General features: G+C 44.9%; 1 protein-coding gene and 1 pseudogene across 1 annotated transcript; both read left to right on the top strand.

Annotated features, from left to right (window-relative positions):
* Positions 1–581: 581 nt before the first annotated feature.
* On the top strand, positions 582–6,192 carry LOC117038861 (annotated as a pseudogene).
* A 1,730-nt stretch (positions 6,193–7,922) lies between these two features.
* LOC117042888 (methyltransferase-like protein 7A) lies at positions 7,923–17,572 on the top strand. Its single transcript, XM_033142530.1, has 2 exons — positions 7,923–8,486; positions 17,321–17,572. Exons 1-2 carry the CDS (start codon positions 7,983–7,985, stop codon positions 17,555–17,557), a joined length of 741 nt encoding a protein of 246 aa, XP_032998421.1. The 5' UTR covers positions 7,923–7,982; the 3' UTR covers positions 17,558–17,572.
* The last annotated feature ends 7,063 nt before the right edge of the window (positions 17,573–24,635 follow it).

The raw sequence follows: 24,635 nt of genomic DNA, 5'->3' as shown, positions 1-24,635 counted from the left end.
CTTAACCTACAGAAAAACATTTTTTGAAAAAATCCCCAACCCGCGGGGTTAGAATTGCACCAAAAGTCTGACGTTCTCCAATTCCCACAAAAATTGTGCCAAACTGTTGCCAAGACTCCCCTGGAAGATTTGTGTGGGAAAACAGAGGAGTTTTTATCAAAGGAAAGGAAATCAGTCCTCAACAACTTAACCTGCGGAAAAACATTTTTTGAAAAAATCCCCAACCCGTGGTTAGAATTGCATCAAAAGTCTGACGTTCTCCAATTCCCACAAAAATTGTGCCAAACTGTTGCCAAGACTCCCCTGGAAGATTTGGGCAGGAAAACAGAAGGGTTTTTACCAAAGGAAAGGAAATCAGTCCTCGACAACTTAACCTGTGGAAAACCCCTAACCCGTGGGGTCAGAATTTCACCAAAAATCTGATGTTCTCCAATTCCCTCAGAAATGGTGCCAAACTTTTGCCAAGACTCCCCTGGAATATTTGGCCGAGAAAACGGAAGGGTTTTTACCAAAGGAAAGGAAATCTGGCCTCAACAACTTAACCTGCGATAAAACATTTTTTGAAAAAATTCTCTAACGTCATGGCTGTGGTGGCCATCAGTTATAATAAGCAGGTGTCTGACAAGAAAAAGGAAATGTTCGGCAACCTGAAGGACTTTGTCGGTCCCACGGGGGCCCTCACACTGTTGGAGATTGGCGCAGGAACCGGCTCCAACTTTCAGTTCTACCCCGCAGGATGCAAAATCATATGCACTGATCCGAACCCCAACTTCCAGAAGTTTCTTGACAAGAGCCTGGCTGAAAATCCACATGTGCAGGTGGAACGCTGTTTGGTGGCTCCGGCTGAGGACCTGCACCAGGTATCAGCTGCATCGGTGGATGTGGTGGTTTCAACACTGGTGCTATGCTCTGTGAAGAGCCTGGAGCAAGTTATGAAAGAAGTTCTACGGGTGCTGAGACCGGTAAGTAGCTCACGCCATGCAGGGGCGGAGCAAGCGGGTGCATTGGGGCAGGCTGCCCCATGTCACCCTAAAGGAAGTGACACTCGGCACGCCCCCCCCCCGTGATGCCCAAGCTGAGCCCCAGCGCCCGGTAAACAGTGCACACCGACGGCTTGCTCACAAACCTGCTTGGTGTGTACTTTGCTTCTTACGGCTTGGGCGGAGGCGAGGGGCAGGCCGGCAGGTTGCTTGTTCCCGGTTTGCCGATGGCACTGCTTCAACACTGCCAGCAACCCACTACATAGCGTGCATGCGCAGCATCGCTACATAGCAACGAATGCGCCGTATGTAGCGACGCTGCGCATGTGCGATACGTAGCGACACCCCACCTCCAGGTGCCCCCGTGTTTTCTGCTCCCAAGTGGCTTCCTATGCCACTGACGCCATGGGAAGAACAAGGACAATTCAGTAACTGCAGAGGCGCACTGTGTTCTCAGGTGTTAGTCAATTCTACATCTGAGCTATTTACATTCTCACAAGTTGCAAATGTTGGGATCACTCCCTTGCTTTTCCCTACAGTTGGGAAGAAACAATCCCACACTGTGTGTTATTGAGGGCACCTTTGACATATCTAGACATGTCTCTAATTATTTTTTCTGTTGTTGTTGTGCACTTGTGAAAGACCAAAGTCAATTTTTAAACGTGCTCGTCTCCGACGTTGAAACTGGTAGATGGTTGGGCAGGAAGACCCAGTATACCTGAAGCAGCATCTCCATCCCCATTTTTCAGCCCAGACACTGAGGTCCAGCGCCGAGGGCCTTCTGGCAGTTCCGTTACTGCAAGAAGAGAAGGGAACCAGGCAGAGGACCTTCTCGCTAGTGGCACCCACCATGTGTAATGTCCTCCCATCAGATGCCAAGGAAACAAACAACTATCTGACTTTTAGAAGTCTTCTGTTTAAGGAAGTTTTTAATGTTTGATGTTTTATCGTGTTATTAATATTCTGTTGGGAGTCGCCCAGAATGGCTGGGGAAACTAATAATTAATTTATTATTATTATTCTCCTGAATGTTTTTGACAGAAGCAGATAGCCAGTTTTAAAGGAGAATGCTATGAGCAGAACAAAGCTGTAACGTTTTAACTACTTTTAAACGAAGTGATTTAAGAGCAATCGGATTGTGCAAGAATGTGCATGAGAACATTCTTAACTTCAGATCCCCTTTCGCAACAGAAGGGCATTTGCGACCAAGGCAATTTAAAAAGAAGTTGGAGAGGTTTTACTGTACAGGCTGTTCCAATGCAGAAATGAATAGTCAGGTGCCAAATGGCTCGTTAGACATGCAAGAATGTATTTGAGAGATGTCTCAAAGTCAGCTTCTCTGGAGCAGCAGAAAACAACCTTTCTCCCTCCTCTATATGACATCCTTTTATATATTTGAACATGGCTATCACATCACCCTTTAACCTTCTCTTCTCCATTCTCTAAGGGGCAGGGTCTTCTTCTCAAGTGGCCAGTGAGTCTTGTTCTCTGCTGCAATCCGGACTCTGAGGAAGGGCTGCGTTTAACCGCTCCTCAGCATTCCAGAGCCCACCTTCATCGCCAGTTGTTGTAGTGTGGGGATAGTGATTCAGCAAGTGATTTCAGCTCTCTGACATAGCAGGCAGGAGGCAGCTTCTTCATGTAACACTCTTTATTCAGGCAAACAAGACTAGGGAACTGAGGAGAGGGAAGCTACATTTATAGGAACAGAAAACTGGCTAGAAAGGATACATTTTGGAGGGAACAATCTCAAGCAATCACAAAGCTGCCTTTTGGTGGGAACCAATAAGACTGAGGATCCAAAGGCAGCAACCTGAATGAACCAATAGTAGCTGTTTCTTCTGGAACAGGAAGGCAGTTACTTTCCCCTAATGTGAATACAGCCAATAGTAATACAGATATGATAACCCTTGAATCAATACACAACAATCCCTATGGCCTTTACAACAATCTCTGGACAAATCCTTCATGGAATATTCAGATTCACTCTTTGATGCAAGGTCTGATGATGATGTAAGAGTTCATTGGGGCGGGTATTAGGATTTTCACTTTGAGTCAGCAAACCGCAACTGATCTAAAAGGAAAGGAATTTGAATTCTGAGCATATATGATGACAACTGTCAATGGGCTTCGGCGAGAAACAGCATTTAAACAAACCCCAATCGCTTCCTGCAAACATTTGAAAATCTTTTTGTCTCCCCACCCCTTTTAGGGTTTTTTTCTGGGAGCTGCAGTTTCTGTTGTTTGCAAAGTAGAATTTTATCAAGTGATGGAAATGATATACCTGTGGAAAACTGATTTTTAAGAAAGAATGAAACTGCTTTCAGATCATATATATATCATTTCCATATACTGTACAGTGGTACCTCTGGTTACGAACTTAATTCATTCCAGAGGTCCGTTCTTCACCTGAAACTGTTCTTAACCTGAGGTACCACTTTAGCTAATGGTGCCTCCCACTGTCGCACGCGATTTCTGTTCTCATCCTGGGGCAAAATTATTAACCTGAGGTACTACTTCCAGGTTAGCGGAGTCTGTAACCTAAACTCAACCTGTTATTCATTAACATCTCCAAGGACTGAACTGGGGTCAAGTTTGTCAATGATACCCAATTTTTCACATTGGCTAAAGCAAAACTCGGTTATGAAAAGCTCCAAAAGAGTTTCTCCAAACCATAGGAACCAACTCCTAGGGAGCGAGGTCCCATTGACTCCACTAATGAAATATTTGAGGGGGCCGGGAACCCCCAAAGGGGACGGGCATTGCCATTAAAATGGAGTGTGTCTGTGTGCCACTTCTTGTGATCGATTATATGGTGAGCGGCATACCTGGCTCCCCCAATATTTTATTCAAGTTGGCACTCCTGCTCCAAACTGAGCGAATGGGCATTAAAATGGCCAATGAAGTTCAAAGTAATACAAAGTGTAAAGTGATTGGGGGTGATAAATAAAATAAATAAAATAAAAAATCACGTATAACCTGAATTGGTGGTAAGTGACCAGGAATGAGACTTTGCAGCCATAGCAGATAGCTTGATGAAGATGTTGACCCAGCTTGTAGCAGCTGTGAGAAAATGCAAATGATGGAGATGTGTAGTATTATGGTATGCACGGAATGGAGAAAGTGGACAGAGAAATAATAGAATTGTAGAATTAGAAGGGAGCCTGACAATCATCTAGTCGAACTACCTACAAGGCAGGATTATGCAGCTGTCCCATACAGGGATGGAACCTGCAGATGAGGTAGGAAAGGGGCAGGATTTTACTCTCCTCATCCTTACGCTCCATTTCATGTGAAAAAAGGCACACAGAGAGAGAGAATTTATATGTGAATTGTGCAGAAAGTAAAGACAGCGCTGGCCTGTCACATCTGGTTTGGTTGAACTTTTTTTTACATATAATAATTTTTATTAGTTTTCTATTACAATCCAATTATGGCCTCATTATAACAATACAGTACCAATTTATAATACAATTACTAATACCAATTGTTCAAATACTGAATGACAGTATAAAATTTAGTCCTCCGCATGCTAGATTTGATAGTTTGATGATTTTTTTTATTTCTGCGTTCCAAAATCTTATTAATTTAATTTCAAATATTAATAACTTCCATTTGTGTTGACACATTAAATGATTTATCGAACTACAAGTGAGGCACTCAAACTATATCCTTGTTCTTCCAGTGTGTGGCAATTATTCTGTCCATGGTGTTTCTTCCTTGGTTTGCTTAAAGCAAGCGGAAAGAGTCAACATCTAGAGTAACATTTTCCTCTGATTTTTCTGGAGGGCTGTGTTACAGTTTAAAGCTTCTGTAGAACCATGTGTGTTTGTAATGTAGCTGCGCCCATATCATCATCCGAATCCATGACAGAATTCAGTGGGACAGTGGGAAAAGTTAACAGCAGTCTGATACCATTAGCGCTGATTGTGCAAAGGAATATCTGAGGAAATCCAAAGGAGAATAGAAAGTAACTTATATGCATCCATTTCTGTTTCTCCAGGGTGGCGCTTACTTCTTCCTAGAACACGTTGCAGGTGCTCCTTCCAGCTGGAGTCTCTTCTGGCAGCAGATCTATGATCTAACTTGGAAATGTCTGTTTGACGGGTGCCACTTGGCCAGAGAAACCTGGACCGACCTGGAAAAGCTGGCTTCTCAGAGATGAAGCTACGGCACATACATCACGCAGCAGCTGCATGTGGAAGAGCGGGGAAGCGAACCCGGTTCACCAGATTACGAGTCCACCGCTCTTAACCACCACACCACGCCATTGTCGATTACCTTAAACAGAATTTCTTTTTAATTTGGAAGATGAGAGGTTCCGATCACAGGTGTTGCCAGTGTGGTGGTTGCAGGCGCAGGCGTGCTAACAGAGGCCTTTCCTGAAACCCATGGAGTCCCTTCCCTGCACTTAAAGCAACATTTTACTGCAGCCGGTATTAACAGGTTGTGGAGTGTGCCCACAACAGCTTATCAGGTTTGCTAATGTGCCCTCAGGCTCAGTGACAGAGTGTGGTATGCCAGCGCCTGTGGCCGTGTGGAGGGGGTCGGTGGGATGGAGGGAAACATGTTGAGGTATGTACAGTATGCCTCTTGGCATCCATATCACCCAGATCACAGCTGCAGAGATAAGAAGAGTTGTTCTGTTGTCTGCAGAGGGGAGGGGTGTTCTTGGTGGTCCGCACCATGCGCTGTGCTTGGCCATTGGTGGCAAGGTGGAATGGTGCTGAGCAGATGTGGCGGGTGGCATTTTGCGCTGGCAAGGTCTGGAATTCTTCTGACATAAATACAGTTCCATTGTCCGAGATGAGGGTGTCAGGGAGCCTGTGGGTTGCAAACAGCCTACATAGTACCTGGATGGCTGCGGCCGTAGAAGTGGACTGTACCAGTGTGACCTCCAGCCATTTGGTGTAGGAGTCCACCATTATGAAGAATGTTTTTCCCTGCAAGGGGCCAGCGAAGTCCATGTGCAGGCGTGACCATGCTCGAGCAGACTCTTAGGACTGGACTGGGGCCCTTGGGGGATCTGGGTGGGCTTATTGGCTGGTCTGACAGTGTTTGACCCAGGCCTCTATCTCTCCGTCAATCCCCGGCCACTACACATAACTCCTAGCAAGGGCCTTCATTCTCACTACCCCGGGTGTGTCTCGTGTAGGGCTGTGAGGAGCATTTTGCGGAGGGGCTGCGGAACGACAACCCTGCTTCCCCGTAACAGGTACCCCTTGTGGGCCAACAGTTCATGGTTGTGGGTTGTATAGCCAGCGAATTCTGAACCGGGGCTGCTGCTGGGCCATCCCTTGCACACCTAGTCCAGGACCTGGGAAATGACCCTAATCTTTTGTGGAGAGGTGTGCAACTTCTTGTGTCAGGAAGCAGCTCCAGGCTCATATCCTCTTGTGTGGGCACTGGGTCGAGGCCTGTTTCTGGCAGTGGTAGCGTGCTGAGGGCGTCCATGTGGCCCATCATCTTCCCAGGGTGGTCGATCCATGCATACTGGTAGCTGGCGAGGAAAATTGACCACCTGAGGACACGGGGAGACAGCACTTGGGGGGTCTGATTCTCAGGGGCAAACAGGCCAAGCAACAGCTTGTGGTCAGTCACCATGGTAAAGGCCCCCCGTACAAGAAATCATGGATTTTTTTTACTCCCTTCACGATTGCCAGGCCCTCCTTGTCGATTTGCAAGTAGTTCCGCTCAGCTGCTGTGAGCATCTGGGAAAAGTATGCCACCAGCACCTCTCTTCCGTCTGGGAGTTGGTGTCCCAGGAAAGCGTTGATGCCATAGGGTGAGACGTCGCATGCTAGCACCACTGGCAGCCTCTCGTCAAAGTGTGCCAAGACCGAGTTCAAGACAAGCAAGTCCTTGACTGTCTGGAATGCGGCCTCCTGGTGCTGGCCCCACACCCAGGGGGTCCGCTCGTCTAGGAGTCTGTGTTGGGCAGGGGTCAGCAAACTTTTTCAGCAGGGGTCCGGTCCACTGTCCCTCAGACCTTGGGGGGGGCGGAATATATTTAGAAAAAAAATATGAACAAATTCCGATGCCCCACAAATAACCCAGAGATGCATTTTAAATAAAAGCACACATTCTACTCATGTAAAAACACGCTGATTCCGGACCATCCACAGGCCGGATTTAGAAGGCGATTGGGCTGCCTCCGTCCCCCAGGCCTTAGTTTGGGGACCTGGTGTAGCGGCTCCACTACTGCCGCCTTATGGGGAAGGAAGGCATGGTAAAAGTCTAATAGTCCCAAGAAGGCTTGAAGTTCAGTCTTGCCCTTGGGCGCTGGGGCATCACAAATGGTCCATATCTTGTCACCGGTCGGATGGACCCCTACTGCGTCCACCAAAAATCCCAGAAAGTCCACCTGAGGTACTCCTAGTAGACACTTTTTCCGCTTCACCTTGAGGCCTGCTGTCTGGAAACAGTGCAGGATGGTGAGGAGGCGGTCCTCAAACTCCTCTGGCGTGGGCCTGGCGATCAACACATCATCGAAGAAGGGGGTGATGCCAGGAATCCCTTTAAGGAGAGAGTCCATTAGATTCTGGAATATGACTGGTGCCACGCTGACACCGAATTGCAGCCACTGCTGTACACTGCTGCAATAAAGTGTTAGAATACCCCCAAAATGAGATTATTTCTCTCTTAATGACAGCAAATACAGTTTTTAAGTTCCCTCTGACAGGGGCAAGATTACGAGTGTGTGCACACACAAGGTTATCGGTGAGTGTGTGTGTGAGAGAGAGAAAGAGTGAGTGAGTTTAGTTTATGAACAATATTCTTCTCCACTCTTTGAGGTCTCTCAGCCAGTGTAGTCACAGCCAAGGGCTCTGGCAGCTGCACCTTTAAAATATATCAAGCTATTTCTGGAACCTGGTGGCTTCATTTTAACTGGCTGGTTATTTAGGGCAAGAAGCTGCAGGTAAAAACAAGCCCCGCCCTCCAGACTCTGCAACTGACTTTCTCTTCTCCTCTGGCTTTGCTGTTTTCTGCCCTCTTGCTAACATGGAAGCAACATGTCTAGTTGTCCTGCTCAGGTTATGCGTCCAGATTTTAGCCCTCCCTGCTTACTTGCTGTGGTACCTGGGTATCTGGGACCCCCTTTGCAAGAAGTTATTCCCCTACGTCATGGCTGTGGGGAGCTTAATTTATAATAAGCTGATGTATGAGAAGAAAAAGGAAATGTTCAGCAACCTGAAGGACTTTGCCAGTCCCACGGGGGCCCTCACACTTTTGGAGATTGGCACAGGAACTGGCACCAACTTTCAGTTCTACCCCGTGGGATGCAAAATCATATGCAGTGATGTGAACCCCAACTTCCAGAAGTTTCTTGACAAGAGCCTGGCTGAAAATCCACACGTGCAGGTAGAAGGCTTTTTGTTGTCTCCGGCTGAGGACCTGCACCAGGTACCAGCTGCATCAGTGGATGTGGTGGTTTCAACGGGAGTGCTATGCTCTGTGAAGAGCCAGGAGCAAGTTATGAAAGAAGTTCTACGCGTGCTGAGACCGGTAAGTAGCTCACCATGGGAAGAACAAGGACAATTCAGTAACTGCAGGGGCACACTGTGTTCTCGGGTGTTAATCAATTCTACATCTGATCTGTTTACATTCTCACAAATTGCAAATGTTGGGTTCACTCCCTTGCTTTTCTCCCTAACTAAAATTAGGAAGAAACAATCCCACACACTGTGTTATTGAGGGCACCTTTGACATATCTAGACATGCCTCTTATTATTTTCTGTTGTTGTTGTGCACTTGTGAAAGACCAAAGCAATTTTTTAAATGTGCTTGTCTCTGATGTTGAATCTGATACGATGGTTGGGCAGGAAGGCCCAGTATACCTGAAGCAGCCTCTCCACTCCCATCGTTCAGCCCAAACACTGAGGTCCAGCCCTGTGGGTCTTCTGGCAGTTCCCTCACTGTGAGGTTACAGGGAACCAGGCAGGGGGCCTTCTCTGTAGTGGTGCCCACCCTGTGGAACCCCCTGCCATCAGATATCAAGGAAATAAACTTTTAGAAGACATCTGAAGGCAGCCCTGTTTAGGGAAGTTTTTAATGTTTCATCTTTTGTCGTGTTTTTAATATTCTGTTGGGAGCCACCCAGAGTGGCTGGGGAAACCTGTATGAATGAATGAATGAATGAATGAATATTCCTCCTCCTCCTCCTCCTTACATTTCAGCCACTCTATCCCCTCCAGCATTTTTTAAAAAATAAAATAAAATAAAATTATGCAAGTTTGGGAATGGCTTTCTAATCACATTATAGCCTCTCTTTCCTTTTGAAGTATAGTGAGTAAAATGTATCTGTTTCACCCACTGAGATTTCCTTGACATCTTCCATCTCTGCTTACCAATGAAACTGGCAAAGTCGGTGGCAACCTCACAATCACCCTTGGCTAAGCTGTTAACTGACTCTGGTGACAGATCTCATACCCTCCAACATTTATTTGATGAAGATAGGGACATCCTATTCAGCAACAACAGCAGCAATTGGTTCCCCGAACTACTCTGGGCTGCTTTCAACATACATAAAAACATAATAAAACATAAAACACTTTTTTTTAAAAAAAAATCCCTATACAGGGCTGCCTTCAGATGTCTTCTAAAGGTTCTATAGTTACTTATCCCTTGGCTTGGGGGTCACATTACTCCATATCATCCAACATTTCTCTGATGAAAATAGGGACGGAGGAAAAGCAGGACATTCCAGGATCAAATCAGAAACCAGGACATACCGGTAAATCCAGGACTCAGCCTTGGCACATGATCCAGCCCAAAGAGTTATTATCTTTCTCCCTGCAACACTGCCAGCTGGACAGCTGCCACAAAAGATAAAATAAGGTAGCATTCAGTGCAGAGTAGACCTTTTAAAATGAATGAACCTCTCTTAGTCACCGTGATTAATTTCAATAGGTCTACTTAGTTAAATATCTGCCATGGTACTAGGGTGGATGAAGTTACTTAAACGTCTCCTTCAAGCCCAGTGGCCTGATGGGGATGTAAATTGCCCTCTCCTCGGTCATCAGATGGTTCATTTGATGAGCCAGGAAAAGGGATGGGGACTTCCGGGTTAGCCGCTGCTGAAGCCGAGTCATGAATCGACAGATTGGTGATCTCGGGTCGGCTCAATCATAGAAGGGAAAAAAGAGGGTACCAAAGGCAGCGTGTACCCCAAACTCAAGAAGGGAAATTTCTGAGTTGAAGGACAAAGCGGCGCTGCAAGAAGAGGCTGAGGAACAGCAAAAAACTTTAATATCAAAGAGAGAAGAAAAGAGCCCTAGCGCTTTGAAATGTCTACCCTCTATGAGATGCCTCAAGATGGGGCGCAGCTTAGCGGCTGATAACTCAAAAACAGTACGAAAACCTGGAGCGAAGCTAAGCTTTGAACTCTAAACTTTGAATGTACCAGAGCTTCTGCTTTCTACGTGAAAAATTTAGAGATATCGGCAATACTTGTAACACGAAAGGAACTTGTAGGTAATCTTGGAGGAGCAGCATCTGCTAAAAGAAGATGTGCGGGAAGCAAGTGGAAGACAGGGATCAAAAGATCTAAGGATCCAAGGGACTGGAGCCCCCCCCCCCAGCACCTTGTCTGGAGGTACCTGCATTTGTGGGGAAAGGACAAGGAGGAGAATGTCTCTGTGCAACTGATGGCGAAACGCTGTGAGATGGAGTGAGTACAATGGGGAAAGGGGGGTGTTCCACACCAACAAGGGAGAAGCTAGTGACGCAAAAGAAACAGAATTATTTTAAGGGAAAGACCAAAGTATTAATGAGAGTTGCATAAAAAGGAGAAACAGAGAAGTAGAGAGTAAATTGGGAACGGAGAGAAAACAAGACGGTCTGAAAGCAGGCTGAAAGAGAGGACAGTTGAAGGACAAAGAAAGAAGGATTAATGTAAGCGAGAGAAGTTTTGACAGAAGCTACAAGGCCTTGCAGAGTGGATGCAGCTGCAAGAAGAAGATATATCCATCTGTACAGATAGAGCATTTAGACTGAAATGCAGACAAGCACGTGCGATCAGCTGGCCTGGAGACTGTCTGGTGTTTTTAAATTCAAGAATTTTGAGAGATAAAATTATGCAACACAAAGGGAAACAAAAGTTGAGAATTGAGGACAGAGAAATCATAATTATGAGAGAAGTCCCTCCATGACTCCTGAGGAAAAGGTCCAAATATAAGCTCCTAGCAGATGATCTTAGGAGAAACAACATCTACTGCATGTGGCAGTTCCCGGAAGGGATCTCTTTCACCTACAAACAGAGTAGGAAGAAATTAACCTCAGAATTTGAGATAAAGAAATTTTGGAGGAAATATGAAAAGCCTTTGGGGGGAGGGGATGTTCTGGAAAAGAAAGGGGATAAAGAACCTAAACGAAACAGCAGAGTCCAAATGGTTACTCATGAGCAACTACTGAGAACCTTACAGCAATCCGGGAATCCTTGCCATTTGCTCGTGAGTAAGTGCCTGTGCCTCAAGACGACACCATGAGCAGGACAGGTGGCGTGTCGGGTGGAGGGGCAGCTGGGGGAGACCAGTTTGCTGAAGCTGCTCAGCAAATAGCGGCGCTCACGCGAAGGACACAGGAGCTAGAGGCACACGCAGAAGTCCTCACGGCAAGGCTGGAGGAGCACAGGCTACGTGGCCAAGAAGGGCGTACGGCACCTGTGGGACGGAGGCTAGCGACGCTGGTGAGCAAGTTTGGAGGGAACCCTGTAGAGTACCTGAGCTTTAAGACTGAGATCAAATATACTCTGGACTTGCAAAAGGACGATTTTACCCACGATAGAGAGAGGGTGGCTTTCATCATAGCACACCTGGAGGCAGGGGCCCCGGAGTGGGTACAGCCATTAATTGCAGCGGGAAACAATTTAAATTAAATTAAATTAAAGCCAGAGCAAATCTTCAAAGATAAAGAAGGTAGAATTATATTTGTTAAAATTCAAGAGAAATTGGAGAAAATCATTATAGTAAGAATATATGCTCCTAATGAAAAAAAGGCAGAATTCTACCAAAAATTAGAAAATATATTATTGGATTTTTGTGATCAAAAAATCATCTTAATGGGGGACCTAAATGGAATTGTATCAATAGAAATGGATAAGATGAGTAAGATTAATGGAAATAATGATGGAAGACTCCCAAAGTCCTTTTTTCAATTGGCAGATAAATTAGACTTACAAGATGTCTGGAGGTGTAGACACCCCTCCCAAAAGCAATTCACATTTTATTCCCATGCAAATGATTCGGAAAGTAGATTGGATTCAGTATGGACAACTAAAGATTTATTATTGAGATGCAAAAAAATAGAAATATTACCAAGAAGTAATATTCATTATGGAAATAATTGGAAAAAGAAAGGGAGTAAAAAGATGGAAGCTAAACGAGACATTATTAGAGGATGAGAACATAGTTAACAAAGCAGAATTTGTGTTGAAAGGTTATCTAGAGGGAAATTTAAACCAAGAAATAAATATAAATACAGTTTGGGATGCAGGGAAAGCTGTAATTAGGGGGTTCTTCATAGGCCAGAGCATTTGGCAAAGGAAAGAGAAGGAAAAGAAATTAGAAAATCTTTCAAAAGAAATAAGGAAATCTGAAATGGAATTAGGAAAAGTTAAAACTCAAAGGAAAGAGGAATTAAAGGGAAATATTAAATTATTGCAAAATCAAATTTCTAAGATTCTAGATAATGAAATTGAAAATAAAATAAAGCCAGGAGATACCTGGCTTGGCAATTAAAAAACAAACAAAAGAATAATTGATAAACTAATAGAGGATGGTAAGTGATAGGAGACCCCCAAGAAATTTCAGATTCCTTTGTTAAATTTTACACAGAATTATATAAATCTGAAAATCCCAGCCATTTGGATATAGAAAATTATTTTAAAAAGACAAAATTGCCTAAAATAGATGAGGAAAATGTAAAATTCTTAAATGAACCAATTTCATTGTTTGAGGTACAAGGAGCAATTAAAAGAGCCAAAGTAGGAAACTCCCCTGGAACTGATGGACTGCCAGCCATATATTACAAATTTTTTTTTAAAACTACTAGCAGAACCTTTGAAGTTATTAATGAATAAAATTTGTGAGGAAGGGAAGATTCCAAAATCTTGGGAAGAGGCATATATTTCCATTATCCCAAAACAGGGTGTAGATAATAATCAAGTTAAAAAATTTAGGCCAATCTCCCTGTTAAATAGTGATTATAAATTATTCGCAGAAATTATAGCCAATTGGTTGAAAAGAATTAAGAAGAAATTAAAAAATAAGGATTAATCTGGCTTTTTACCAAATAGATATATCCATAACAATTTGAGGAATGTGTTAGATTTATTAGACTATTTGAATGGCAAAATTGATAAAAGAGTGGCATTTGTATTCCTTGATGCAGAAAAAGCATTTGACAAGGCATCTTGGGTATTTCTTAAAAAGACTATAACATCATTAGGGCTCGGGGGAAATTAATGTTATATATTCAATTTATAGATCGCAAAGAGCCAAGTTTATAATAAATAATGAGATATCTGACGAGCTAGGAATACATAGGGGTACCAGACAGGGATGTCCCCTTTCCCCACTATTATTTATCTTGATTCTTGAATTCTTATTGGAAAATATAAGAAATGATGAAAAAATTAAGGGAATTAGGACTAGCAAAAGTATCCATTAAACTAAAGAGTTTGCAGACAATGTTATAATCACGGTGGAAGAATCATTTGAAAGTATACCCCAAGCCTTGGAAATAATTACAGAATTTGGGAAATTGGCAGGATTTGATTTAAATATGAAAAAACTAATATGCTAACCAAGAATTTATCTGGGGAAGAAATTGACCAATTACAGCGGGAGGTGGGGTTGAAAGTAGTGAATAAAACAAAGTATCTAGGCATTTGGATCACCAACAATACAAATTATCTATTTAAGGATAATTATACAAAAACATGGAATGAAATTTTAAAAAGAATTGGAAGTTTGGAATAGATTAAAATTATCTTCATTGGGGAAAATTGCGGCCATTAAAATGAATGTCCTCCCCAAAATGTTATTCTTATTTCAAATATTACCAATTCTAGGAACAGGGTCTGGATATTTCAAGCAATGGAAAAAAGATCTTACTAAATTTATTTGGAATCATAAACCAGCAAGAATAAAATATAAATTATTAATTGATATTAAAAACAGAGGAGGACTAGCTTTGCCGGACCTAAATTTATACCATGATGCTGCTTGTTTTCTGTGGCTGAAGGAGTGGATTATATTAGAAAATCATGATTTATTAGATTTGGAGGGCCACGAAAATAAGTTCAGATGGCATGCCTATTTGGGGGAAGATAAGGTGAAGGTGCATAAAGGATTTAACACCCATATTATCAAAAAGAATGCCTATTGAGAGCCTGGGAAAAGCAAAAAACCTTCTCGAACCCAAAACACCCAGATGGCTGTCACCCATTGAAATTATTACAGTGAAGAAGGTAAATTCGGAAGGTAACTGGGGGAAGTATAAAGTCTTATTAGAGGAAAAAGAGGGGAAACTTAGGTTGAAGAAATATGAAGATATTAAACAATATTTGACGGGATGGATACAATACCATCATATAAACACTAAGTTTAATAAGGACAGGACACAAAAAGGCTTCCTGGATGAACCTTCTTTATTGGAAGTACATTTATTAAAAATAATAAAAAAATCATTTCTAAAATGTATAATCTATTGCTTGAATGGGAAGTTAAAGATGAAATGGTGACGGAGACAATGATTAATTGGGCAATCGATTTGGGGAAAACTATACAGTTAAAACAATGGGGAAAACTGTGGAAGGAACATTGGAAATTTACGGCTTCAGAGGGGATTAAATAAAATATGATTAAAAATTTCTATAAATGGTATATCACTCCGGTTAAATTACATAAAATGTATAAAACTAAAGATAATATATGTCAGAGGTGCAGAAAGGAGACAGGGACATCCATGCATATGTGGTGGCACTGTGAGAAAATCAAAATTTTCTGGAACCAGGTTTTTGAAGAAATTAAACAAAAATATTGAAATATAATATTAAGAAAAATCCAGAAGCCATTTTATTAGGGATACTGTATGAAGGAATTAAGAAAGAGGATGAGAAACTCTTCCTATATGCAATTGCAGCGGCAAGAATATTAATTGCTATGCATTGGAAAAAACAAGAGATTCCAAATATTAGAGCGTGGCAAGAGAAATTATTTAGTTATTTAGATTTGGCCAAATTAACAGAATTAATTAGAGGAAGTAGCAATCAGAAATTTTGTCAAAGCTGGGAAAGCTTTTGGTGAATATATGAAAAAACAGTGCCCCACTTTAAAGACCTGGATTCATATCTAATAATCTGCACTGATATACAAGAAAGAAGGATATATGATATATTAATTTTACTATACATATTGATTTAGCGGTTAAGGAAAGCAGAAATGAAATGGTTTAATGAATTAACCTGAGAGGACGACAAGTGGAAGTCGAAAAAGTCTAGAATGTGCATAGGAATGGGTGTTGAATGTATATATGTGGTTTGTTTGGTTTGAATTATTAGTTTTGTTTTTTCGTTTGATAGAGTGTTTGTTAGAAGTAATGAGTGATTTCTGATTTGCTTTGTTGTCTTTTGCTATGTTTTATTTGCTTGTTTTTGATGTTTTGATATAATTTTCAATAAAGATTCTTTTTAAAAGAAAATGGAAAAGGGATAGATCGCCCCTTTTCAGCTGATCTGTATGGATCCATACTGAGTTCTGGTCCTTCTCAGCATTGGCCTGCAGCTCTCAAAGGGTTTACTAAGCATGACTGCAACCTTGGGCCAAAAAGGTTAGTTAGTTACCCTGACTCATAATCCTAAAAGCACCCAAAATAAATAAACGTTGGAATTTTGAACAGTTTACATACCAGTTCACAGTATACCGGTAAAATAGAGTGTGTCTGTGTGCCACTGCTTGTGATCGATTTTATGGGGAGGGGCATACCTGGCTCCCCCAATATTTTATTCAAGTTGGCACTCCTGCTCTAAACTGAGCGAATGGGCATAAAAATGGCCAATGAAGTTCAAAGTAATCAAGTGTAAAGTGATTTGGGGGTGATAAATAAAATAAAAAATCACATATAACCTCATGAAGTCTGAATTGGTGGTAAGTGACCAGGGATGAGACTTTGCAGCCATAGCAGATAGCTTGATGAAGATGTTGACCCAGCTTGTAGCAGCTGCGAGAAAAGGCAAATGATGGAGCTGTGTAATATTATGCACAGAATGGAGAAAGCAGACAGAGAAATCATAGAATTGTAGAATTAGAAGGGAGCCTGAGTATCATCTAGTTGGACCCCCTACAAGGCAGGAATATGCAGCTGTCCCATACAGGGATCGAACCTGCAACCTTGGCATTCTCAGCACCATGCTCTAATCAACTGAGCTATCCATGTTCCTCTCATAAGACTTGAACCCCAAAGCCATCCAATGCAGTTGAATGCTGGAAGATTGGGGACAGAAAAGGAAGTCCTTCTTTACACAGTGCTGAGTTAAAGGATGGAATATTCTGCCACAAGAGGGAGTGCTGGCCACTGATTTGGCTGGTTTAAAAAGATTAGACAAATTCAGGGAAGATCAGGCTATCAACACCATTGTGGCTAGTAGTCAAATGTTCTAATGCCAGTCAAAGGCAGAATGCTAAGCTCTGCAGGTGGAGACAGTAGTGTTGCACTCAGGTTATGCTTGTGGGCTTCCCAGAGGCATCTGTTCTTCTGACATATGTTCTATTCTTTCCTGCCCCTTTCCTACCTCATCTCAAAAGTTTTCAATTTCTTTTCTGCCAACCCAGACCTGATACTGGGTAGTAAGATGGGAAGAAAATTGCTTAAAGCAATGAAGTTAAGTGTGGCAGCGCCAGCTCCCTTTACCCACATGCTTGGTGTTTGATAAAAAATAGACACAACTACCCACTTTATATCTTTTATCCAACTACAAGTGAGGCACTCAAACTATATCCTTGTTCTTCCAGTGTGTGGCAATTATTGTCTGTGGTGTTTCTTCCTTGGTTTGCTTGAACTTTAAAGCAAGCGGAAAGAGTCAACATCTGGAGTAACTTTTTCCTCTGATTTTTCTGGAGGACTCTGTTACAGGTTAAAGCTGCTGTAGAATCATGTGTGTTTATAATGTACCTGCGCCCATATCATCATCCGAATCCATGACAGAATTCAGGGGGACAGTGGCTGTTGCCATGAAAAGTTAACAGCACTCTGATACCGTAACACTGATTGTGCAAAGGAATATCTGAGGAAATCCAAAGTAGAAAGTAACTTATATGCATCCATTTCTGTTTCTCCAGGGTGGCGCTTACTTCTTCCTAGAACACGTTGCAGGTGCTCCTTCCAGCTGGAGTCTCTTCTGGCAGCAGATCTATGATCCAACTTGGAAATGTCTGTTTGACGGGTGCCACTTGACCAGAAAAACCTGGAAGAACCTGGAAAAAGCTGGCTTCTCAGAGCTGAAGCTACGGCACATACATGCCCCTTTAATAGTGTGCCTTATTAAGCCGCATATCATAGGTTATGCTGTAAAGTAGCTTGGAAATAAATTACTTAACAAGATCTCCATGCAGGTGTCTCTGGGATGGGGTGTAGAACCTAATCGTGAGAATTATAGGACAGCCCATCACTATGTCGCCTTTGGTCTGTGAACCTCTTGCGCAAGCTGTAATTGGACACACACACATGTACCGGTATGTTATTGTCAATCCATTTTTAATTTCCATTTGACAGACTGTCCAGCTTCCTTCACTTTCCACATTCCATCTGCTCCCATGCAGATGTGAACGTTGCTGTAGTGTAAGACCAAAAATCCTTGGTTCTGAAGCAAAGGACTGTGGGTGCTGGGGAATCATGGGTGCTTGGGCTACTATGGGAAACTGACCAAGAATTGCCCTCGCCTAAGAATGTAGAGGGTTATCTGTAAAGCTTTTAGAACTGGCAGATCCGCTGGGAGTGTGAAGATCTCAGCTGCAAGGAGTTACTTTTGATACCCTGATAAGAACTTAGGGAGCCAGCTGGTAATCATCAAGCCTGTGAGAAAATTAGGGAGGGAACATCAAAAGGGCTACAGCTGCCTTTCTTCCTGACAGGTGAAGAGTAATGGTCAAAAGGCGTCGATTGGTCAAAAGAGGGATAGGAAACTGTCCCTCATAGCTGGAAGATCGGGAGAATACACGTGGGAAGATCCTTTAATTGTCCAGCCTTTTGTGATGGAGTTAACACACGCTCACACCTTACTTAGAGACAGCTGAGGAACTTGGAAACATGTCAGAATGGGAACCTAAGGAAGCATCATCAGGATGCCTGAAAGAGAACTGCCTTTCTTTGAGATGTAGATTTCAGCTAAGTATTAGATCCTTGCCGGTTAAGGGAGAGGGATTAAGTGAGTTTTTAATGCTAGCATACTAAGAATGTTTTCTTGTTTTTCTTTGCATGTAACTTGTTATTGGGAACTATGTTTTCTGTATCTTTTTAGTAACTTTTGAATAAATGTTCCCTGCATTTAAAGCACCATTTTACTGCAGCCAGTATAACAGGTTGTGGAGTGTGCCCACAACAGTTTATCAGGTTTGCTAATGTGCCCTCAGGGTCAGTGGCAGAGCATGGCGTGTCCGTGCCCGTGGCCATGTGGAGGGGGTAGGTGGGATGGAGGGAAACAGGTGAGATACCGTATGTATGCCTCGTGGCATCCGGGTCACCCAGGAGATCGCAGCTGCAGACATGAGAAGAGTCGTTCCGTTGTCTGCAGAGGTCACTTCCTGGTTCACATGGAGAAGTGTCACTGATGAAAGCACACAGCTGTTTTCAGGCAGCAACTGGTGTTAAAATTTTGCGCCCAGGGAAACCACCCCGATCCATGCTACGCCACAGCTCAGACTCAGAAAGTCTGGTGACTCCCCGGGGCGTCTTTCCCGTTGGGCTGAGTGGTGCCCTGCGCCAGAGTGCCCGCCTAGCAGGGGCGCATTGAGGCACACGGAGCCGCCTGCATGTCCGCCTCGCCTGCTTCGCTCCTTTTCCGGCAGCGGTACCTGAAACGAGGCGGTGGCGGTGGAGCTGCTTCCGTCGAGGGGCAGCGCCCCTACCTGCTTAGCCCAGCCCAGCCACCCAATGCCGTACTCTTCTCGAGGCACAGATCGCCACGCCTCCTTGAAGGCGGGGAGGGGCGCTGGGGACCCCGGAGGTGGGAGCAAAGGCGAGGCGGAGGGGAAAGCGCTTTCCTCGCTCGAAGCCACTGCGCAACAACAGCCCTCTCCTCCAGGCCCCCCTCCTGCTTCTTCTCCTTCCTTTCACTGGCTGGCCTTTCTTTTTATCCCCCTCTCACTTTCCTTTTCATTTTGCTCATTTTCTTCTGCCTTGTGCCACCTTCTCTACCTCTTTAATTTGCCTCTTTGTGCCTCCTGCCCCCTCATGACATCAACTTGCACGGAATCAAAATGAACAAAAAATGGCGACATCAACTTGCCATTTTATTTTTAAAACCACAAAGCCATTTTCACTCACAGCACTGAAATATTAAAGTTTGCACATTTGCATGAGAATAAGTTTTACTCAAACAAATAGAACTTACCTCTGAGTAGACATGTCTAGGATTTGCCTATTAAGGTTTACTCATGTTCTCCTTACCTGAGGAAGTGAGTCTCCTCTCCCTTTCCTTCCTTCCCTCCGTTTTTTGGTGGATGCCTTTCTTTCCCTCTTTCACAATCACCTACAGTATCTCTATCTGTCCTCTCTTTATGTCAATTTGCCTTCTGTATAATGTACTGTACAAAAAATATCTGAAAATGTTTCAGCATTCTCAGAACTTAAGAGAGGCAGCAGTTGTTTGCTGATGTCATAAACCCACTTAATTTGAAGCAAGTCCCATTTAAATGGGTAAATGGTAGCCAGGCAAGTGACCTACTAAGTGAGAGGGTAGGCAAGTAGATGTGTCAATGTGTAAAGCAAGTGTCATTTACACAGAAGAAAATCCTACTGAATTCAAGTGGGTTTACTCTCAAATAAATGGGATTAGGTTTGCACTCTTGCTCCTAAATGAACAAAAGAACTGTTTGAAATGCTGCAATAGGCCTATACACTCAATGAGACTTACTCTTGAGTAAGCCCACACAATCCTAAGCGCACATATACTTACATGCAAAGCCTCATGATTGACCCCAAGAAGACTTGCTCCCAACATATATTGGAAGGATCAAGGGAACATTTACTTGGGTGTAAGCACCACCATTACAGAACTGAAGAAGCTTCACTGACTGAGTAAACCTGTTCTGACTGCACAGTTGCAGCAATGGCAGCCAGATTCATGCTAGTAACCTGGGTAGGGGTGTGTTACGGAAATTCCCGGGTCGAGAAGGCTCAGCTCCCGGTCCTACGGAGGAAGCCCGTGGTTCGCTGCGGAGGCAATGGAGACCAGCCGGAGATTGGAGCAAAAGCAAAGGAGTTTATTGCGCAACAAGGTTCAGGAGGATCCGAAACCCCGAACAAAGGGTGTCCTGGACTTTTAAAAGTTCCCGCGATAGCCCAGAATACATAGCGAAATACATCACAGAAACGTCAGAGATGGGGAGGGGAGAGAGGAGGTTACAGTAAAATTTACATAGGGGAAAAACAAGTTTTGCATATCAGGAAGGATGGCAGGAACCGGTGAATGGATCTAGGGTGGGTGTAATACACATTGAAGGTTTCTTCTGCGTCAGGACAATAGAAAGCTCATAGGAGGATGTCTGCTGCCATGGTAGCTGATGGATGGGTGCTTGACTGGATTATCGGGAGGGGTGTATCTCCTCCTGCGGACGTGACTCGCTGCTTAGGGGATTATGAAAGCCACTGAGTGGAGAGTCCAAAAATTATGCAGTATCGAAATAATATACTTCTGATGATCGGAGGATGGCGGGGACCGAGGGGTTAGAAAGGTTATTTTACAAGGAGCAAATAGACACCCGAACCAGGCAAATCGGACACTGCGTTCAGGAGTTGTGGATTTTTGCAATAATAAATATTTCGAGCTGTCAAAATTGGGCCACCCAGCGTCTAAATTGTCCATTTGATACATTGTTGCAAGTTATAATTAATAGTTTCCCCAACTGGTTACATTTTGGTTTCGATTCCATTGTTCTCCCAGCAGGGAGCCTGTCAAAACCCACTTAGTGTTCAGTCAAGCGTGAAGGTGATGATTGAATCATAGTAGCTGATCTGAACGTTCCATTTTGCAGGCTGAGCTGAATGCATGCTCCTGATTGGTGGGTTTCCCGTTCATTGAGAAAATGGAGACCAGCGGAGCGCTGTTTGACAGAAGCGCTTTTCCAGGGGCTTTTTCGGAACGCAGATTGGGATTTTGGGGAACCCTTCATCACGAGGGTTTTATGTGGTGCTTGTGTGACATGTAAAGTGTAGGGAGATGGACATAAAAAGGGGGAAAGAATGCCCGCTCATCGTCGGGCTTTTAGCGAGTTCACGAGTCCCGCACTCGCTACCGGGGAGGCATAGCGGTGGGGGAAGGTGGTGGCGGGTAAATTTCCCTATCAGTCCCGCACTTGGAGATAAGATTTGTAATCTGGTTCGCAGAACCACAAATCCTTTTCTCCACACCTACACCTCCGTAACTTGGTACTCACCTTCCCCCAGGTGTCTTAACTGGACGTATTCAGGGAAGGTGGGCTGGCCATGATAGTAAGCCCGGAGGGGAAACATGGAGGAGGAAGGTGGGTTTAAGGGACAGCGGGTCAAAGAACAGCATGGGGTCCAGCAACGAGAGATACAACAAAGCACTAACATGCACAACACTATTACTATGATGACCAGAAAAATACCCTTTAAAAGTTGTTTCGCCCACCCCAAGTTGGGCAACCAGCTCCAAAGATCAAAGTCTGACATTCCTTCATGTTGAATGTCGTGCAAAGTGGAGGTCAGACGGTGGATGTTGTTCAAATGTCCTGTAATGTTCAGGGTTTGATCTGTCACATATGTGCAACACTCGGAGCCAATCAGAGCACAGGTCCCGCCCTCCGCCGATAATAAAAAGTCCGTAGCAATTCGGTTTTGAATTCCAAGTTGTCTCACCTGTGAGAGTTCGGTGGTCAGCGAATCCGTGATTTGCTCAGCCTCCCGCATGAATTTGAGGAGGACATCGGTGAGCCTCAGGATATCAACGTGGTTTGAACCGGCGCCGTATGCTGGGAATAGGGCTCTTCCCCAGGTCTCTCCATTTGCAGCCACATCAGACAGGTCGGAGAGGGCTTGCTCCTCCCGCTTATTCCGCAGTCTCCCAGTAGGTAGGTCTTGGGTGACGCGTACCCCTGGGACGATGTACCCTAGGTAGCAGGAGCCAGACATGTGGGGGCTTACCCATCGGTAGGCACGGTGGGCACAGATCCACCACAGTCCGGCTAGGTCAGTCCCGAGTCTGCCAGAGGCGAAGCTGTGGAGGAAGGCGATGTTGGGGCGCGAGGTCTGGTCCACTGGATTGGCACCTACTGCCAGCGCCCAGGCTGATGGAAGGTCAGTAACCAAATGTGATTTTGATTGGGTACTAACAGTCACTTGTCCATTCTCGTGGATTTCCAGAGAGGTGTCGCAGGAACTAGTCCCCACTGAGGCACCGTCTCCAGAGAAAACACGGCAGAGGGGTCCGTGGGTAGGACCAGTGAGATACAGATACTGGTGGGTAAGGTTTAAGGCAGTGAGGTTCCATGAAGCCACGTTTCCTAGGCGGAGCTGTTCCAGGGTGACTGCAAAAGGAACCAGGGGAAGTCCTTGCCGGAGGTGGCTTGGGGCATGGGCACAAATCCAACAGTTCGGGTATTCTGTCTCCTTGGCCACCTTGCCAAGGAGTTGGATGAAGGAGTTTTGATCCCATGATGAGAGGAAGTCTGGCTCAGGGATGGAAGAGTCTGCAGCCAGGCGACGTGGAGCAGTTCCAACAGGGTGAAGGGGATCAGTGGTGTTTAAAAGGGAGGCTGTCTTGGCAATTCCTCCACATCGCAGGGGTCCGGTGTGATCCCAAACTGGTGGGTCTGAGGGCAGGATGGGGTGATACCAGCCCTCCAGGTAGTCAGAGCCCCTCCAGTCCTCAGTGGGACCCAGGTCCCATAAGCAACAGAAACGTCTCAGGCAGATACCTTGGATCAGGGGTCTGGAAGGCGGTGGTACCAGGCGGGTACATTGAAACCCAAAAATGAGGTTTTGCGTGGGGGGAGAAGAAGTGTCGGTAAAAGTGTGGGAGCCCCCACCTTGCTGCACTTCAGTCCAATTAGGGCTCTTGGATACCTCTCCATGGCTAAAGAGGAGGTATGAGCCATTGACACAGGTAAGGCGATACCTCCCTTGATCTAGGATGACGGAGGCTGAGCCCAGCCTCCTATAGTCCTTGGAGCGTACAAACAGTTCCCACTGCTGTGTCCCATTCATCTTGGGGACCAGTGAGTGGCGTAACAGAGTCCTGCTTTCGGGAAGGCAAAAGTCAAAATCCCCAATCCGGTCCGGATTTTGCTTTCCACCCTGTTCCAAAAGGTGGAAGTCCAGGTATTGGTAGTCAGTCATTATTCCAGGGCAGTGTTCAGAGGTCCAAGCGAGGGGCCTGCCCAGGAAAGGGAAAAGGAAGAGTATCGTGATGGGGTTCATTTTTAGGGAAAAGCTGTCAAAGTAAGCTGTCCAAGGCAAGCTGTCAAATGACAGCCAGTTCGAAAACACGGGGAGCTGTCAAATAGCTGTCAGAAGCTTTCAGTAGCGGCAATTCTGAAAAGGCAGAAAACTGTCAAACAGCTGTCAAAAGCTGTCAATGGCGGCAAGTCCGAAAACACGGAGAGCTGTCAAACAGCTGTCAAAGCTGTCAATAGTGGCAAGTCCGAAAACACGGAGAGCTGTCAAACAGCTGTCAAAAGCTGTCAATAGTGGCAAGTCCGAAAACACGGAGAGCTGTCAAACAGCTGTCAAAAGCTGTCAATAGCGGCAAGTCCGAAAACACGGAGAGCTGTCAAACAGCTGTCAAAAAGCTGTCAATAGTGGCAAGTCCGAAAACACGGAGAGCTGTCAAACAGCTGTCAAAAGCTGTCAATAGCGGCAAGTCCGAAAACACAGGCGGGAACGATGTCTGGAGACTTGGGAACGGTGGCACAGGGACTGGGGCGCGATGGACAGGAACTGGGGTACGACGAACAGGAACTGGGGTGCGATGCTGGGGTGCGGTGAACAGGAACTGGGGTACGACGAACAGGAACTGGGGAGCGATGCTGGGGTGCGGTGAACAGGAACTGGGGAGCGATGCTGGGGTGCGGTGAACAGGAACTGGGGAGCGATGCTGGGGTGCGGTGAACAGGAACTGGGGAGCGATGCTGGGGTGCGGTGAACAGGAACTGGGGAGCGATGCTGGGGTGCGTTGAACAGGAACTGGGGTACGATGCTGGGGTGCGTTGATCTATCAATTGCGTTTCAAGCGCAGTCGGATGCCGTCTGGTACGAGCTCCGATGTCCACTCGGTGGCACCGGGGTCCGGTCCAGACTGTAGAGCCTGATCCTGTGGCTCCGAATCAGGTCCGGTCTGTAGAGCCCGATCCTGTGGCTCCGAATCAGGTCCGGTCTGTAGTTCTTCGGGATCTTGGTCGTCGATGTAGGAGTCTG

This window comes from Lacerta agilis, chromosome 2, assembly GCF_009819535.1.
Source record: "Lacerta agilis isolate rLacAgi1 chromosome 2, rLacAgi1.pri, whole genome shotgun sequence".
Classification (NCBI taxonomy): domain Eukaryota; kingdom Metazoa; phylum Chordata; class Lepidosauria; order Squamata; family Lacertidae; genus Lacerta; species Lacerta agilis.
This window is presented reverse-complemented; position numbering and strand designations above follow the sequence as displayed.